The sequence below is a fragment of the Salmo salar genome, chromosome ssa04 (assembly GCF_905237065.1).
Source record: "Salmo salar chromosome ssa04, Ssal_v3.1, whole genome shotgun sequence".
NCBI lineage: Eukaryota > Metazoa > Chordata > Actinopteri > Salmoniformes > Salmonidae > Salmo > Salmo salar.
Genome location: NC_059445.1, coordinates 74,631,316 through 74,648,823, shown reverse-complemented (window position 1 = coordinate 74,648,823; position 17,508 = coordinate 74,631,316). Strand labels below are relative to the sequence as shown.

Sequence of the window (17,508 nt, the reverse complement as noted above, 5' to 3'; positions counted from 1 at the left end):
GACTGATTAGGATCAAGAAGGTCATTCTGAGAGAGATAGCAAGAGAGCTGGCCAAGGACGGCACGTTCAAGAGTTTTGGAGAGAAAGGAAAGAAGGGATACTGGTCTGTAGTTGTTGACATCGGAGGGATCGAGTGTAGGTTTTTTCAGAAGGGGTGCAACTCTCGCTCTCTTGAAGACGGAAGGGACGTAGCCAGCGGTCAAGGATGAGTTGATGAGCGAGATGAGGTAGGGGAGAAGGTCTCCGGGAAATGGTCTGGAGAAGAGAGGAGGGGATAGGGTCAAGTGGGCAGGTTGTTGGGCGGCCGGCCGTCACAAGACGCGAGATTTCATCTGGAGAGAGAGGGGAGAAAGAGGTCAAAGCACAGGGTAGGGCAGTGTGAGCAGGACCAGCGGTGTCGTTTGACTTAGCAAACGAGGATCGGATGTCGTCAACCTTCTTTTCAAAATGGTTGACGAAGTCATCCGCAGAGAGGGAGGAGGGGGGGGAGGGGGAGGAGGATTCAGGAGGGAGGAGAAGGTAGCGAAGAGCTTCCTAGGGTTAGAGGCAGATGCTTGGAGTTTAGAGTGGTAGAAAGTGGCTTTAGCAGCAGAGACAGAAGAGGAAAATGTAGAGAGGAGGGAGTGAAAGGATGCCAGGTCCGCAGGGAGGCGAGTTTTCCTCCATTTCCGCTCGGCTGCCCGGAGCCCTGTTCTGTGAGCTCGCAGTGAGTCGTCGAGCCACGGAGCAGGAGGGGAGGACCGAGCCGGCCTGGAGGATAGGGGACATCAAAGGATGCAGAGAGGGAGGAGAGGAGGGTTGAGGAGGCAGAATCAGGAGATAGGTTGGAGAAGGTTTGAGCAGAGGGAAGAGATGATAGGATGGAAGAGGAGAGAGTAGCGGGAGAGAGAGAGCGAAGGTTGGGACGGCGCAATACCATCCGAGTAGGGGCAGAGTGAGAAGTGTTGGATGAGAGCGAGAGGGAAAAGGATACAAGGTAGTGGTCGGAGACTTGGAGGGGAGTTGCAATGAGATTAGTGGAAGAACAGCATCTAGTAAAGATGAGGTCAAGCGTATTGCCTGCCTTGTGAGTAGGGGGGGAAGGTGAGAGGGTGAGGTCGAAAGAGGAGAGGAGTGGAAAGAAGGAGGCAGAGAGGAATGAGTCGAAGGTAGACGTGGGGAGGTTAAAGTCACCCAGAACTGTGAGAGGTGAGCCATCCTCAGGAAAGGAACTTATCAAGGCGTCAAGCTCATTGATGAACTCTCCAAGGGAACCTGGAGGGCGATAAATGATAAGGATGTTAAGCATACACCAGCTCTGTCAGGAGGAATGGGCCAAATTCCCCAAAATGTTTGACCCACGTTAAAACATTTAAAGGCCATGCTACCACATACTAATTGAGTGTATGTTAACTTCTGACCCACTGGGAATGTGATGAAAGAAATAAAAGCTGAAATCATTCTCTCTACTATTATTCTGACATTTCACATTCTTAAAATAAAGTGGTGATCCTAACTGACCTAAGAAAGGGAATTTTTACTATGATTAAATGTCAGGAATTGTGAAACTGAGTTTAAATGTATTTGGTTGAGGTCTATGTAAACTTTGACTTCAACTGTAAATGAAAATTGATAAACATCTAAAACTTCTATTGCCAATATGTAAAGGTAGCTTACATAAACCCAACAAATGAAAACATTGCAGCCTGCAGGTAGAAAATATCCAGATAAATGATTTTATTTTTTAAAATATTTTTTATTTTAATAAATATCCTAGAAATCACATTGGCTACGCATGGCCTGTTTGTAAGGAACTTGAAACATTGTATTAATTAGCAACACTGTATAAAATATTCTTGGCCCCTTAGTTTCCTAGGCCAGTGAGTTCAGGACAGACAGACACTGCTATAGGCTATTTGCAGGAGGGATAAGAAGTATTCAGGTAGACCTAGTTTATGTTTCCACTGGTTCAGAGCATGATTTTTATTTTTTATTTCTCTCTGTCATGCTGAGTCGACTAATCGAAGGGAGAGCGCTAGAGAGTTTTCCAAGAGGCTACGTTGAGAAACTATTGTCATTCTCAATGGATGTAAAAACATCTTTCCTGTACTTGCTGTTTTGTGGCAAAGAAAAAACTACTTTGAGAAGTTCCACATTGATGGTGAGTTAAGACTATCAGATCCCCAAATGGGCACTACATTTGCGCTCAGTCCAGGTAGGCTAGTCCTACTTCTATAGGCGCAATCAGGTCCGTGTACTTACCCAAGATTGAAAGGAGCACTCCAAACAAAAGACAATGAATAAATTGACAACTCGTAAATGGAATGAAATAAACCAAAAGTGCTTTCTCACAAGTGTAGCCTAGTTTGTGCGCTCTGCAAACAGCGTGTCCACTCCTACAATGATGCAGAAAGACTAATAATAATATATTGAATGCAGAAATTACCACAAACAAACATTGTAGATTAGAAATTATGGGAATTAACAGTAAATGTACTCCTGGTGATACTGGTGTGCCATCCCCGCGGCCTCCACAATGGATTAGTCCACTCGGACAGGCCTCCTCAATGGATTAGTCCACTCGGACAGGCCTCCTCAATGGATTAGTCCACTCGGACAGGCCTCCTCAATGGATTAGTCCACTCGGACAGGCCTCCTCAATGGATTAGTCCACTCGGACAGGCCTCCTCAATGGATTAGTCCACTCGGACAGGCCTCCTCAATGGATTAGTCCACTCGGACAGGCGTGTATCAGACTGGTGTCTACTGTGCCATAATTTGTTATTGTATATTTGCCACTGCTCGATTAAAAAAAAAAATGGTCCACCAACAGCCTATCGACCAGTCACCTAAATGTGATCAGCCCTATAATGGATTCTTCTGCACTGTGATGATATCACAGATGGGGTCGGGCCACTTTGACCCTCAGGGGAGACAATGGGTCAAAGGTCACCGTGGAGTGGTTCTTACCCCCCAGCCAACTTCTCAGGGCAAAAGGACAGGGAGACATATCCCACGTGCGTGAGCTTGAACACAAGGTCACAGTCGACCTGAGACGAGCTATATGGTTGGAGGTGTATACTTGAGCTCCAGCGTCTCGGCGAAGTGTAGCCTACCAACACAGTTAAAGTCGAAGGAACAGGGTTTGGGTAAGTTGCATTTAGTGGGCTCCAAAATTACTGGCACCCCTGACTGGCAATGCACAAACAATACTTACAAAAATATAAACAATATAATTACAGAGAGAAACTCAAAATACTTAACTTTATTAATGCTTCAATAGAACCCACCAAAATCATACAATTATTTTATTCAAAATACATTACACCAAAATCAAGGTTTCATAATTATTGGCACTCTTCATTTAGTACTTAGTGCAACCACCTCTGGCAAGGATGACAGCATGGAGTCTTTTCCTCTGTTTGACAAGGTTAAGGAACACATTTGAAGGGATTTTGGACCATTCCTCTATGCAGATCCTTTCAAGATCCTTCACATTCTTGGGTTTGTGCTTTTCAACTGCCCGCTTCAACTCAGACCACAGGTTTTCGATTGGATTGAGGTCCGGTGACTGAGATGGCCATGGCAAAACATTGATTTTGTTGTCACAGAATAATTTCATGTGTGGACCTTGATCATTGTTGGAAAGTCTACCTACGGCCAAGTCCCAGCCTTCTGGCAGAGGCAGCCAGATTATCAGCCAAAATTTCCTGATACTTGGTGGAATTCATTATGCCATCAATCTTAACCAGTGCTCCTGGACCTCTGGAATTAAAACAGCCCCAAAACATCACTGACCCACACCCATATTTCACCGTGGGTATGAGGTGCCTCTCCTTGTATCCATCTCTGTTTTGACGCCAAACATGCCGACGCTGTATCTGAACAGAACGTTCAATTTTGGTCTCATCTGACCAGAGCACCTTCCAGTCATAATTTAAATGACGTTTGGAAAACTCCAAGCGCTTGCGTGTGTGTCTTGTGGTCAGAAAGGGCTTTCTTCTGGCAACCCTTCCAAAGAGCCTGTGGTTGTGGAGGTGGCATCTGATGGTGCCTTTTGAAACCTGGTGACCCCAAGACGCCACCAAGGCCTGCAATTCTTTCACAGTGATTATTGGGGATTTTGTTGCTTCTCTCACCATCCTCCGACCTATCCTGGGGGGAAAAATGCATTTGCGTCCTCTACCTGTGAGGTGTTCAACTGTTCCATATCTTTTGCATTTTTTAATAATTGCCCTGACAGTGCTCAGTGGTATATTCAATCGTTTGTGGATCTTGTAGCCATTACCAGATTTATGAAGGTCTACGACCATCTGTCTCTTTTGAACTGTCAGTTCTTGAAAAAAATTTAATGGTGTTGGATGACAAAGGGATATTGCATGCGTTTTACCTCATTTTTATACCCTAGTGAAACCGGAAGTGATGTAATGGCTCTATGTAGTTCCTTAAGACTTAGATACATTTAAGTAAGTGGAATTTAATTCCTGGTTTAATTTTGGTAGATGTAATTTACAATCATCTTTTAGAGTGCCATTCATTGTTAAACCTTGATTTGGAGGACATAATTTATTGATTTAATTAAAAAAATCTATTTTGGTGGGTTCCATTGAAACATTAAAGTACAGTATTTCTCACGTGTTGATATTTTGAGTTTCTCTCTAATTATATTGTTTGTTTGTGCATTGCCAGTCAGGGGTGCCAGTAATTTTGGAGCCGAATGTAAATGGTCTACACGATTTAAATAGTCTACACGATTTTAAATAGTCTACACGAAAATAAAAATGAGGATTTAAAAATGTATTTATATTGAACAATGCACATTAATCAACATAAATATTACAATAATGCAACATCCATGTAAATGTGCCGGGGTTAGCCAAAAGCTAATTTGCACCTGTAGTCCCAGGGCAGCTAAGGACAATTACACAGCCACAACACACATACTCACTAAAACAATACCAATACATTACATCCAATAATATATCATTCTAACGACCACAACACTCATCAACTGTCGTCTTACGTATGAGGAACCACATAACTCATGTACAGGTTTGGAGAGATTTTAGCCATGTTTTCAATTCAAATTTAAAAGTACAATAATCCGTGCAGCTCAAGTCCATGGGCATTGCCTTCCAGCATATTGTAGCTCTAACAGAGAAGGCCGATTGTCCCTTATCGACACAGTAAAATTGGCCAATGCAATCCCCTCTAGTTACTGCCCTTGTTATCCTGAAGGTGCTTTCCTTGAGCATGATATGCCGGCATAAGGGTGGAGGGGCAAGACCATGCAGGATCTTAAAGACAAGGCCTGCATCTACATACTGCTTAAAGCTATTCAGACTAAATCAAGTATGTTTGTAAATTATATGACAATGGTGGTAACTGTTAGGTTTATTATCAAACATCTTAAGTGTTTGTTTGTAGAGTGACTCAATTGGTTTCAGAATAGTAACTCCTGCATGTGAGGCAAGTTCTCAAATGTGAGATCATAGCGTATATAGTTTGGTGGCCTTCAGAGGAAGGAAAGGCCTTATCAACCTAATGTTGGATAATCTAACTTAACCGTGTTAAACACCACCTTCACATGTTTCTTAAATGTCAAGTTGGAGTACAAAATGACACCAAGATACCTGAAGTTAGACACAACTTTCAGATTCTCCCCATTAACAAGAACAGCACATTGGGAAGAATCAAAGGATTTCTTAGAGAAGTACATAGTCTTGTCGATATTTAAATGCAGGCAAGAATTAGTCATACATTTCGAAACATGTACCATAGCTTCAGTTAACTTGTCAACAACCAATTGTCTATTTTATGAGTGTACATACAGTTCTGTATCATCTGCATGTTAATTTGTCGGCAAGCAATTGGGAGATCATTTATATAGATGGTAAACAGAAGGGGGCCTAATATTGACCCCTGTGGGACCCCAATGCTATAGTAAAGAGAGTCCTACTGAGTGTCCCTCAACAAACCCTTTGACTTCTGTTTGTCAGTTAGGAATACATCCAACTAATGACTTCAGTGGACACATTAAGGGAGGATAGTTTGGATAGGAGGACCTCATGATTCACAGTATCAAAGGTATTTTTAAGATCCAAAAAGACTGCACCGACTACACCACCTATGTCTAGTTTAGATTTAATGCACACCTGAAAATTGCAATTGTCTGTTTCGGTAGAATGGTTAGTTGTGAATCCAAATAGCATTTGATGTATGGAGTTGCCCTGAATGAGGTGATCCGTCAGATGATCAGCCACCCATCTTTCAGCTACTTTTTGATAGCACCAGATTTTAAAACAGGTATCACTGCAGCAGACTTCCAAGCATTGGGGAAGAACCCATATTTGATTGACAGATTAACTAGATGGGAAATCGGAGGATATTTGTCTCTTCAGGAATACAGTGTCTAGACCAAATATACATATTTTGTTCTAGAGCTCCTGAAGGAGCTAATAATACTGTCCACTGCTGATGAGATTTCAGGAATTCTGAATATTAGTTTAATATTGTCTATGGGAGTGAGAACTGTGGTCTCGGTTGAAAATCTCTGAGCCACTTCCCTGACAGAGTCAACAAAAACATTGTTAAAGGTGGTGGATATGAAATTGGACTCTTGAATTAGAATCCCATTAACCTTTTATTTCAGGATTTTTTTGGCCTTTTCAGCTCGTCTCCCTGTTTGTTGAGATTTTCCCAAATCACTTCCATTTCCTTTTGCTTCACTGATCACTCTAAGAAAGAACTCTGCTTTTGCTTTTTTTATATTCCTAACCAACATATTTCTCTGACGCAAATATAACTGTCATCATTCTTACCAGATTTCAGTGCTTTTTTTCAAGGGAAGTCCCGTTCTCTCATCTGCCTCAGGAGGTCCTCGTTGAGCCATGGTAGGGAGGTTTTCAGTCTTGGCTTACGTTGAAATTTCCTAGTGAAAGGGGTATCCACCTTGTCAGTAGCTGACAAATGTTCTGTATCCAGACTCTGGGTCTTTATTGCTTAACAGATCAGACCAGTCACTTTGACTTATAGCTGCATCGTAGTTACTCTGCTCACTTTTCTGGATTTGTTTATCGTACTGTTGCACATTTAATATGGTTCTTAAATCTATTTTCTAACCACCAATGTAACGTTGTGGTCAGATATGCCAGTTAGCAAGTTAGTGGACTTAGTTATTCGATCAGGTCTGTTAGTAAACACCAGATGAATTTGAGTCTGGGATGACTGTGTTCCTCTGGTTGGACCTTGTATTATTTCAGTCAGGTTAACATAATCTGTGATCTCTTGAGTTTTCTTTTCCTGCAAGTTTTTTTGTTTCCCCAGTTTTATATTGAAATCCTCCATGAAGATAATCTCCTTATGATCACATTCTTTAAGCATGGCATTTAGATGGTCGTAAAACGAGAACAGATGATGGTGGTCGGTATAATCCAACATATGAGGGGAGAGGAAGACATTCAGCCCCATACAGTCATTGGCATGTTTCCATATGATACGATTACATTTAAAGTTATCTTTCATGTACTAAGCAATCCACCCCCTCTCCCATTCCTGAATATGGAGTATCCAGGGACATTAAAGGCAGAAATAAATAAAAAATTCAGCCGTGTCGCAGAGAAACAGAAATAATCTAGATTAGTCGTTCAATAAATGTTCTACCTGTTCACTTTTAGAAATAATGCTACGCATATTCAGATGACCTCCCAATATTCCTCTAGGCTTTAACGGTTTGAAAAAGTTTCATGGTACAATGTTTTCTAATACCTGGGTTAAAGGAACTGGGTTTCTGACTCGAAGGCGGGTTTTGTTTGGGACATGTATCATGAGTTGGCATTAAAATGGAATGATCAGCAGATTGCTCATTCTCTTGAAAAGCCATGTTAGTGACAGTAGTTATGCTCACATACACAGAATGACCTTCTCCGAACCAGATAATATAGATGATTTCAATCCTACATCAATGATTTTGGTCTGGATGGCTAATTTGGGGGACTTTTCTCCACTTCTCCAAGAATTACATCCGCCATATCAGCCTTTTTTCTGCTGGTGACCCAACTCCAGACTCTGATGGGGAGCTTGGTACCCTGGGCCGTTTGGGTGCATGTTGATTCCGGACTGTTTGAATGAAGGCCAGCGTTGATGTTTGGCTGCCTTTTGTATTCCCCAGAGAGTTGCACCGCCTTCGGGGTCCCTTATTAACCTCCAGGTTTTCTATTGGGTTATGATTGTCACTGATCTCAGTAACTACTTTCCCAGCTCCATTCTTAGCATTTTTCCTCTTATTCTTCTTTTCTTGGAATGAGAGGTCACTGTTGTAGACTCTGGCTCACCAGGTACCAAGTCCAATGTTTCATTCACTCCGTCTTTGTTCTTGGGAGCCGAGGAATTATCTTCTTCAACCTCAGTCTCACGTTCAGCCATTTCAGCTGAGATATGTGATACGTCTGCCCTACTCATGGGGCCAGGATTGTTGTCCTGCACATAGTGTGAAAAAGGTTCCTCTTTGTACTTTATGTTGTCCAGTGTAGTAGGACTACTCTACCATCTCCTGACCCCCTGTAGCGTGGGATTGTGTCAGCCAGTCCAGTTTACACGCAGGAGCTTGTCCATCATAAAATACTTTGATCAAGTGAGGGCCCATCTTTACAGAGCGTGTTATAGGAATGATGGGTGCTGCTTCAACATACACAAAGCGATCTCCATTGGAGCAGTTTGTAAGTTGACCCTTGTATCTTATCATGTGCCTCGTCACTCTCCCCACTCCTTACATCTAGCTTTAGCCAGAAACTCAGTCACAACACTATCATCTGCTGATTCGGGTAGTTCTTTATTTGTAACTTGGAGTTCTGGTCAGCCATGCGCGACTTCAAACTGAACAGATTATTCTCTTTGAACACAACATGTTTTCCTCTGATCAGAAGCTTTGCCCTTTCTTCCTTACTGAGAATATATATGCCCCAGAGTGCACATACTCTCTGTGCTGACCTCAAATGGTTTGGATGAATTTCCTGTATGAGAGACTGTGGTAGAGCTCCTCCTTAATGGGGTTGGCTATGGCCTCCTCCTTTGTCAGGATTTCTCTCTCCATGATAAAAATAGGTAAAACAGTCTCCTTTGGGGCATTTCCACCCACAACCTTGCTCCAGGTCTCATTTTCCTTGACATCAGTTTTTGCTTCGCTGGAAATAGCCACAACTACTGCAGCCATTTTAATTGTAGTGTTAATGATTAAAGTAATTTGTTTAACATTGAAATATATCAACAAAACTATTCAGCAGTATACAGTGAGGATACTTCTTACTTAAGAATTGATGGATGGTTGATCCTCAAATAGATATTTGCTGGATTCAGTGTTCTCCAGCAATTGAAGCTTCCCAGCTGGGCCGAATACCCAAACAAAAGGAGACGTCAAAACAAAATATGGACATATCATTCCGGACCTGACAGGCCGTCGGTCGATAAATCCAAAAACGAATCAAACAAGCAAGCCGTCTGGTGAGTTGCGCACTACCCAACGAGAGACTGGGCCGACAGAAGCGTGGTGGGCACACGTACCGGCGAGATGCCGTACCTGACGGGGTAAGAATAAACGACTACTGTACCAGAGGCAACCGTTCACACGAGACTAAGTGTATTTCATTTAACAAGCAAGATCGCATGAACTTATTTTGGCTCATTGAAATGGAAGTGACCCCTACCTTGCAAAGCAGCCTTGTCAGTACAGGAGAGCTGTAGTCGTGGTGTGATTCAGTTACAGCACTCCACAGGGGAGACTATTTATTTGAATTGTTTACGCTGGTGATTCCTACATCCTGTCTGGGGATATTGATGATCTGCTTTAGTCTGATCGATGACTGAAAGGGAGCATACTTGTTTTTGGTGTTGGGATTGTTAGCCTGTACGTAAAATGAATGCATGCATGAATAAGTCGCTTTGGATGAAAGTGTCTGCAAAATTTTTGGACCAAGTGGTGCAGCGGTCTAAGGTACTGTATTGCAGTGCTAGAGGTGTCACTACAGACCCGGGTTTGATTCTGGGCTGTATCACAACCAGCCGTGATTGGGAATCCTGTAAGCGGCGCAGCATCGTCCGGGTTAGGGGAGGGTTTGGCCGGGGTAGGCCGTCATTGTAAATAAGAATTTGTTCTTAACTGACTTGCCTAGTTAAATAAAAAATATTATTATTATTATTATTATTATTATTGGGTAGGGTGGGCTCCCCGGAACGGAGGCCAGTTGTAGACCTTAGCCTATAGACCTTCAGTGTTTTTAAATCTAGGCGACCATTGGCTTGACCTTGCCCCCCCCCAGTGAGAGGATGCTCCTAGCGGTGCCTACATATTGAGTGGATGCCCCTGTCAGCTACATTGACTGTAAGTGACTGTCTGGTCTGAATTGAACACACTACTGGCCTCCATCACATCCTGCCCCGGCTGGCCCCACACTGCACTCACTGTCTGTCCCAAAGGGCATAGCATTCCCTATATAGTGCACTACAGTGCTCTATGTGCGCTGATCAAAAGCAGTGCACCACATATGAGCGAGGGTGCTATTTTGGAATGCAACCCCTGCGCTCCCCCGAGCCGACTCACCTGGCCTCAGGAAGAATAGTGCTTGCCACAGCACAGAAGCTGCTCTCACTAACCCAGTTAGCTTTGAGGTAAAGTCAATACAGTTTTAGTAGCTTGAGAGCCATCAGTATACTACAGTATGCTGCTGCTGCCAGTGTTTTCATGAGTTGTCTTATTCCTCCGAGTTGAAAGTGGGGCAGGCCTAGAACTATTTCCTACAGACAGTGCTGCAAATGAATTGTACTGTAGTGTGTGTTTTCAGGCCATTGGCATCTTCATATCCAATTCATTGGGGCTTGTGTTTTAAAGCCAGGTGGATGAAGAGGTCTACTTTTCAAAATGAGGTAATGTAGTCTGTGAAAGTAGTTGAGGCTGGCCTGTAAATCTGTTATCATATGGGTTATAGGAAGAAGACTGGCTGGGTCCCCCCCCCCCCGCCCTCCTCCAGACACTCTTAAGGAACACAGATAGATGGCTCATTTTCGTAGATACCACATGGTCAGGTCATGGGCCTAGCCCAACACGTAAATAATAGCAAGCCTCAGTTCAGCCCTGTCTGGGATCAGTATTTTTCTATCCAAATCAAAATGTATTGGCCGCGTACACAGATGTTATCGCAGGTGCAGCGAAATGCTTGCTAAATGACAACTGTATGAACAGTATGTGAATAGAAAAGGTGTGTACAGCAGTAGTTGTATAGGATGAGCCATGACTAGAATACAGTATCTATACATTGAACAAAAATAAATGAAACATGCAACAATTTAAAATATGTAACTGAGTTACAGTTCATATAAGGAAATTAAATCGGTCAATTTAAATAAATTAGCCCTTAATATATGCATTTCACGGCTGGGAATACAGATATGCATTTGTTGGTCACAGATACGGCAGAGTAGCCTAGTGGTTAGAGTGTTGGACTAGTAACCGAAAGGTTGCAAGATCGAATCCCCAAGCTGACAAGGTAAAAACCTGTCATTCTGCCCCTGAACAAGGCAGTTAACCCACTGTTCCTAGGCCGTCATTGAAAATAAGAATTTGTTCTTAACTGACTTACCTACTTAAATAAAGGTAAAATAAATACATTTTTAAAAACAAAAAAGGTAGGTGTGAATCACAAAGCCAGTCGGTATGGTGTGACCACCATTTGCCTCGTGCAGCGTGACACATCTCTTTCGCGTAGAGTTGATCAGGCTGTTGATTGTGGAATGTTGTCCACCTTCAATGGCTGTGCGAATTTCCTGGATATTGGCAGGAACTGGAACATGCACGACAATCCAGAGCATCCCAAACATGGGTGACATGTCTGGTGAGAATGCAAGTCATGGAAGAACTGGGACATTTACAGCTTCCAGGAATTGTGTACAGATCCTTGCGACATGGGGCTTGTGTTATCGTAAGGTAATGGCGGCGGATAAATTTTACGATAATGGGCCTCAGGATCTCATCATGGTATCTCTACATTCACGTTGCCAATTGTGTTCGTTGTCCGTAGCTTATGCTGGCCCATACCATAACCCAACTGCCACCATGGAGCAACATTGACATCAGCAAACCGTCTGCCATCTGACCGGTACAGTTGAAACCGGGATTCATCCGTGAAGAGCACATTTCTCCAGCGTGCCAGAGGCCAGGTGAGCAGTTTCCCGCTGAAGTCGGTTACGCACCAAAACTCAGGTGACGACGACAAGCACGCAGATGAGCTTCCCTGAGTCGGTTTCTGACAGTTTCAACAGGAAATGTTTCATTGTGGAAACCCACAGTTTCATCAGCTGTCCGGGTGGCAGGTCTCAGACGATCCCGCATGTGAGGAAGCCGGATGTGGAGGTCCTGGGCTGGCATGGTTATACGTGGTCTGCGGTTTTGAGGGCGGTTGGACATACTGCCAGATTCTCTAAACTGATGTTGGAGGTGGCTTATGGTAGAGAAATGAACATTCAATGATCTGGCAACAGCTCTGGTGGACATTCCTGCAGTCAGTATGCCAATTGCACGCTCCCTCAACTTGAGACATTTTTGGCATTGTGTTGTGACAAAGTGCACATTTTCGTGGCCTTTTATTGTCCCCAGCACAAGGTACTCCTGTGTAATGATTATTCTGCTCACTAACAAGGATTTAAACACATTTGTCCACAACATTTGAGAGAGTAAGCTTTTTGTGCATATGGAACATTTCTGGGATATTTTATTTCAGTTCATGAAACATGGGACCAACACGTTGTTTATTTTTGTGTACATGTAAAGTGGGTAAAACGGAATGTAAACTTTATTAAAGTGACCAGTGTTCAATGACTGGAATACAGTATATACACTGAGTATACCGAGCATTAGGAACACCTTCATTATATTGAGTTGTACCCCTATTGTAAATCAAATTGGCACCTGCAATTGTTCGGGAGAAGAAAAAATATAGCGTGTGTTTTTATTTTTATTATTATATTATTCTTATCACACGCACACAGCGAACAGATACGGAGCCTAGTTTGAGTGAGAAATGTCAGACAGTGTGAGAGTTGCTGCTGGAGTGAAACTTGCTTCTATAATCCCAATCATAATGCAATAATTTGTTAAAAACAATTTTGATGGCCACGATAAATAGCTACTTTTTTCTCTTCAGGTAATTAAAACGCAATACCCGTCTGCCATTCAGGTGGTTAAGGTGTGAAACCCAGGGTTGAAAGTAAGGTACGATCCAGTACGGCGTCCTGGGAAAATAAAAAAGTGGGTGTACGCCGTACTGCCCAAAAAGTGATAGGTTATTACACCATTATTAAACATTACCGCATGTCTTTTGGTTATCAAAATGCTTAACTTAATTAAGCAAACAGTAATTAAGCACCAGCGTAGGACATCGGCCATATCCTCAGTGAGTGCATATTCACTGTGGTCATCATTGGTTCAGTGACACTTTTGTTGGTTTTTGAACACTAATTTCCTCCTCCGGTTAGATGGACGTCATATTGTATTTGTGTCCCACCTTTTCATACGGCGATTATACGGATCCGACTACATAGTTTTTATTGGTCTGTTTGTCAGAGTCAGCAGAGTAGGCTAGCCTGTAATTTTTGTAGTAGGCTTATTTATAAAAATAAAAAAAATTATGCGTGAGTGCGCTTGGTTGTCCCGTACCGGTAAGAAATGAAATCTACTTTCACCCCTGGTGAAATGTGACGTTTTACTTCATATTATGAGGCATGTCTTATCTTGCTTCAGAGTAGCAGAGCCAAAATCTGTTTCTCTAACAGAATGACAAGCTGACCAATAGAATAGATACACTTTACTATGGGGATAGCAGATTGACAGGCTAATGATGTTGGCTGTTAATCATCTTGTTGGCTGAGGAAAAGTAAATGGGGACAGTTATTCTAACATCTTCAAAGTGCGTGTTGGAATTCGGGGAGAACCACACACACCGTTGCCTGTTCTGTTAAGGTGAATTACCATCATCTAAATGTGATTTCTGACAGTATGAACACCGTGGGTGGACGCCCTAATCAGGTTTATGCACCCAATGCATATGGGTTTGGTACATTTCTCAAATGTCCGGAGCTACATTTTCCTAACAAAAATTCTGGTTGACTCCCTCCACATGTTCTTAGTGATTTCCCTTTGTTTGAAGTAGGAGTATAGAGTGACTGACAGACAGACGGACGGACGGTTCTGGTTTTCAGATGAACTTTCAGAGGAAGTGTTAGCAGGAGGAGGAGCCCAGACTGGCACGGCTCTAATGTGTTGTTCCTTATGGTTAAACCCTTCTGCACACATCCAGGAGGCCTACACACACACACACACACACACACACACACCCCTTTGTTTCTCCCCATTCCAGCGCTGCCTGGTTTTCCTCTTGTAGCAGGTTTTCTGCATGATCTCTCCATTTACTGATTGAGACATGATTTTTGTGTACACCACACACAAGATCTGAATACAGTACACCATGACTCACTCCCACATTCTTTGACTGGTTTAGCAAATACCCTCTGATTTCCACAGAGACAAACCGCAGAGGTTCAATGTTCTATTAAATTGGTCCCTCAGCAGTCTCAGCTAACTAACACTTGCTGTTTTGCTGCCACGCACATCAGCGTGTGTGTACACGTGCGTGGGCACTTCCGCTTGCCTGAAGCCACTGAGGCATGTGCTCCACCTGTTAATGCTAGTTGCCCATGGGCTCAATAGCTCCTCTGTCTTGCCATACCATATGTCTACATGGAGGTTTTCACATGCATTCTTCAGGCTATCTGCTCTTAATGTTTGAACAGCTGTGTTTGATATGACCATTTTAAGGACATTGTGTGTTTGTGTTGGTCTGGATTAACAGTGTAAATTTGATAGGAAGTGTTTTTTTGCACGAGACTACAGTAAACTCCTCATGAAAATAGATGTTTGTACGTGACCTTGGTCTGGTTCGCTTAGAGCTGAGTTGATACAATCAAATGTAGAAAGGTTCCTTTATTCTGTAGATGACCAGCCAGGCTTGTATTGAAAGAGTGTTGTGCTCCTCTGATATAACATGGCTGTGTGTGTCGCCTTGTTTGTTTTTGCCTCGTGTTGTATTGTGGAAAAGGGTTGTTTGACCATGATCTGTTAATTCATACAAATCCTCCAGTGTTTGTTTGATTCAGACCTTTGGTCAACCCTGACTGAGGGCCTGTGTGCCCAAACATTTGCACAGTCTTTCAATACATATCTGGGAGTATTAGGTCTATAGCAGGGATCATCAGCTAGATTCAGCCGCGGTCCTATTTTTTTTTATTTTTTTTTCTTGCGCGGATGGTCGGAGGGCTGGAACATAATGACTAATAATTTGTAGACTGTTAATTGACTGCAAGAAGCCCAAACAGATATGTTTGCTAAAACATAATCATTTCAAACCTTGTTTACATTTGTATACGATCACAATCTCTATTATGCATGGGAAAACTTGAACAGATTTCTTGAATTACAATTACTTGGAGCTGATTTCCTGGTGTTTTTACAGTCCAACAATATTAAAAAAAATGTTTTTTTTAATTGTTTTTGCTCAGAAAACTTGGTTGGGGGGCAAATAAAACCACCTGCGGCCCAAATTCTGGCTATTAGCTAGGTTGCCACTTATTGTACGCCTATTGAAATTGAACTTCAGTTCATGAAAATAAATAGCTAGCCAGTTACTTAACCCTGTTGCCTGACGCTAACGTTATAAGCAGCCAGCTAGCTTGATCTGGCTTGTTACGCTCGACCAGACCACGGTATGTGTTGTGAAGCTAGCCACAATAAGGATGCGGCACAATAGTGGAATTTGCGGTTTGCCTTCAAAATAAAAGTATGTCATTGACAGTGATGCGAATGAATACAAATAGTAGAAATATGCCATACTTTTATTTTGAAGGCTAACCGCATAGTCCACTATTGTGGCTAATCCTTATTGTGGCTAGCTTCACATAGATCGTCCGACCGCCATTAATCAAATAAGAACTGTCTTATAAATTAGGGTTATTTTAGATGACACCTGGCTATATAGTTAGCTAGCTATGTTATTTGATGTGTATCTTTTTTTGACACGCAAAGACCCAAACAGCATTCCGTAGAAATCCTGGTTGAGAATGAAACGACTGAATAAACGAACAGCACAGCAAGTAAGAGAAATAAATCGGGTTTGGTTGTTTTACTGGTAATTGGGACATACGTAAATGCCAACAAAATAACTTTTGGGTGTGTGTGTGAGACCTCTATTTAACTAGCCAAGTCGGTTAAGAACAAATTCTTACTGACAATGAAGGCCCGGACCACGCTGGGCCAGTTGTGTGCTGCCCTATGGGACTCCCAATCAAGGCCGGATGTGATACAGCCTGGATTCGAACCAGGGACTGTAGTGACGTCCTCTTGCACTGAGATGTAGTGCCTTAGACCGCTGCGTCTGTGTGTGTGTGTTAACTGTACTAGAACGGGCGCAAAAATGTTAAATATCGGTTATCGGTATAGTTTTTTTTGTTAAGGAAAATATCTCGTATCGGCCAAAAATGTCATATCGGTGCATCACTAGTATATAGTTCCTGCTTTTGAGTAGGAAGACGTTTTTTTTTCTCTCCCCAATTTCGATCGTCTCATCGCTGCAACTCCCCAACAGGCTTGGGAGGCGAAGGTGGAGTCATGCGTCCCTCGAAACATGACCCGCCAAACCCTGCTTCTTAACACCCGCCAGCTTAACCTGGAAGCCAGCCGCACCAATGTGTGGCAAGCACTGTCCACCTGACGACTGAGGTCAGCCTGCAGGCACCCGGCCTGCCACAAGGTGTCGCTAGAGCACGATGAGCCAATTGTGCGCGGCCCTATGGGATGGCCGGCTGTGCTACAGCCCTGGATCGTACCCAGGTCTGTAGGGAAGCCTCTAGCACTGCGAAACAATGCCTTAGACCGCTGCGTCACTCGGAGGCCCTAGGGAGACCTTTTGGTAAACCAATCACAGTGACCAGACCTGAGCTGCGTTTTCAATTGCTTGCCCTACTTTCCAAACCAGCCTGTGTTGCCTTGCCTCTGTGTGAGGTGAGATGTCTGTCTGAACCGGTTGTCTTGTCTCCTCCAGGACTTGCACACTATTTACTGTCACTTCTACCACATGGATGTCCTGTCCCACCTCAGGGAGCACCAGCTCAGGTCAGATTCACCTCCCCGTTCATCCATTACACCGACCACTCACCCTACTTAAGCTCCATACACCAGGGCCTGTATTCATAAAGCAGCGCTGATCTAGGTTCAGGTTGGCCTTTTTTAAACCTAATGAATGAGATTAGACTATGCTATTTGGACAGGGGTGGGCCTGATTCTAGATCAACACTCCTATTATGTGGTTTTTATGAATACAGACACAGGAGGTGGAGCTACAACTAGTGTCTGAGTCATCCACATGGCCCATCCTGTACAATCTCCTGTACATACATAGGACAGAGATGACAACCACACACTGGAGCCGGTGT

General features: G+C 43.1%; 1 protein-coding gene across 5 annotated transcripts in view; it reads left to right on the top strand.

The window, feature by feature from the left end:
* LOC106603825 (rap guanine nucleotide exchange factor 6) overlaps window positions 1–17,508 on the top strand; it is a 197,170-nt gene that overhangs the window by 29,156 nt on the left and 150,506 nt on the right. For 3 of the 5 annotated variants that reach the window (XM_045717338.1, XM_014197996.2, XM_014197994.2), the window contains exon 2: window positions 17,118–17,188. The exons of the other annotated variants lie outside the window; for them this stretch is intronic. In XM_045717338.1, coding sequence (XP_045573294.1) covers window positions 17,118–17,188 — 71 coding nt within the window. The remainder of the gene's footprint in view (window positions 1–17,117; window positions 17,189–17,508) is intronic. 5 annotated transcript variants of the gene reach the window in all.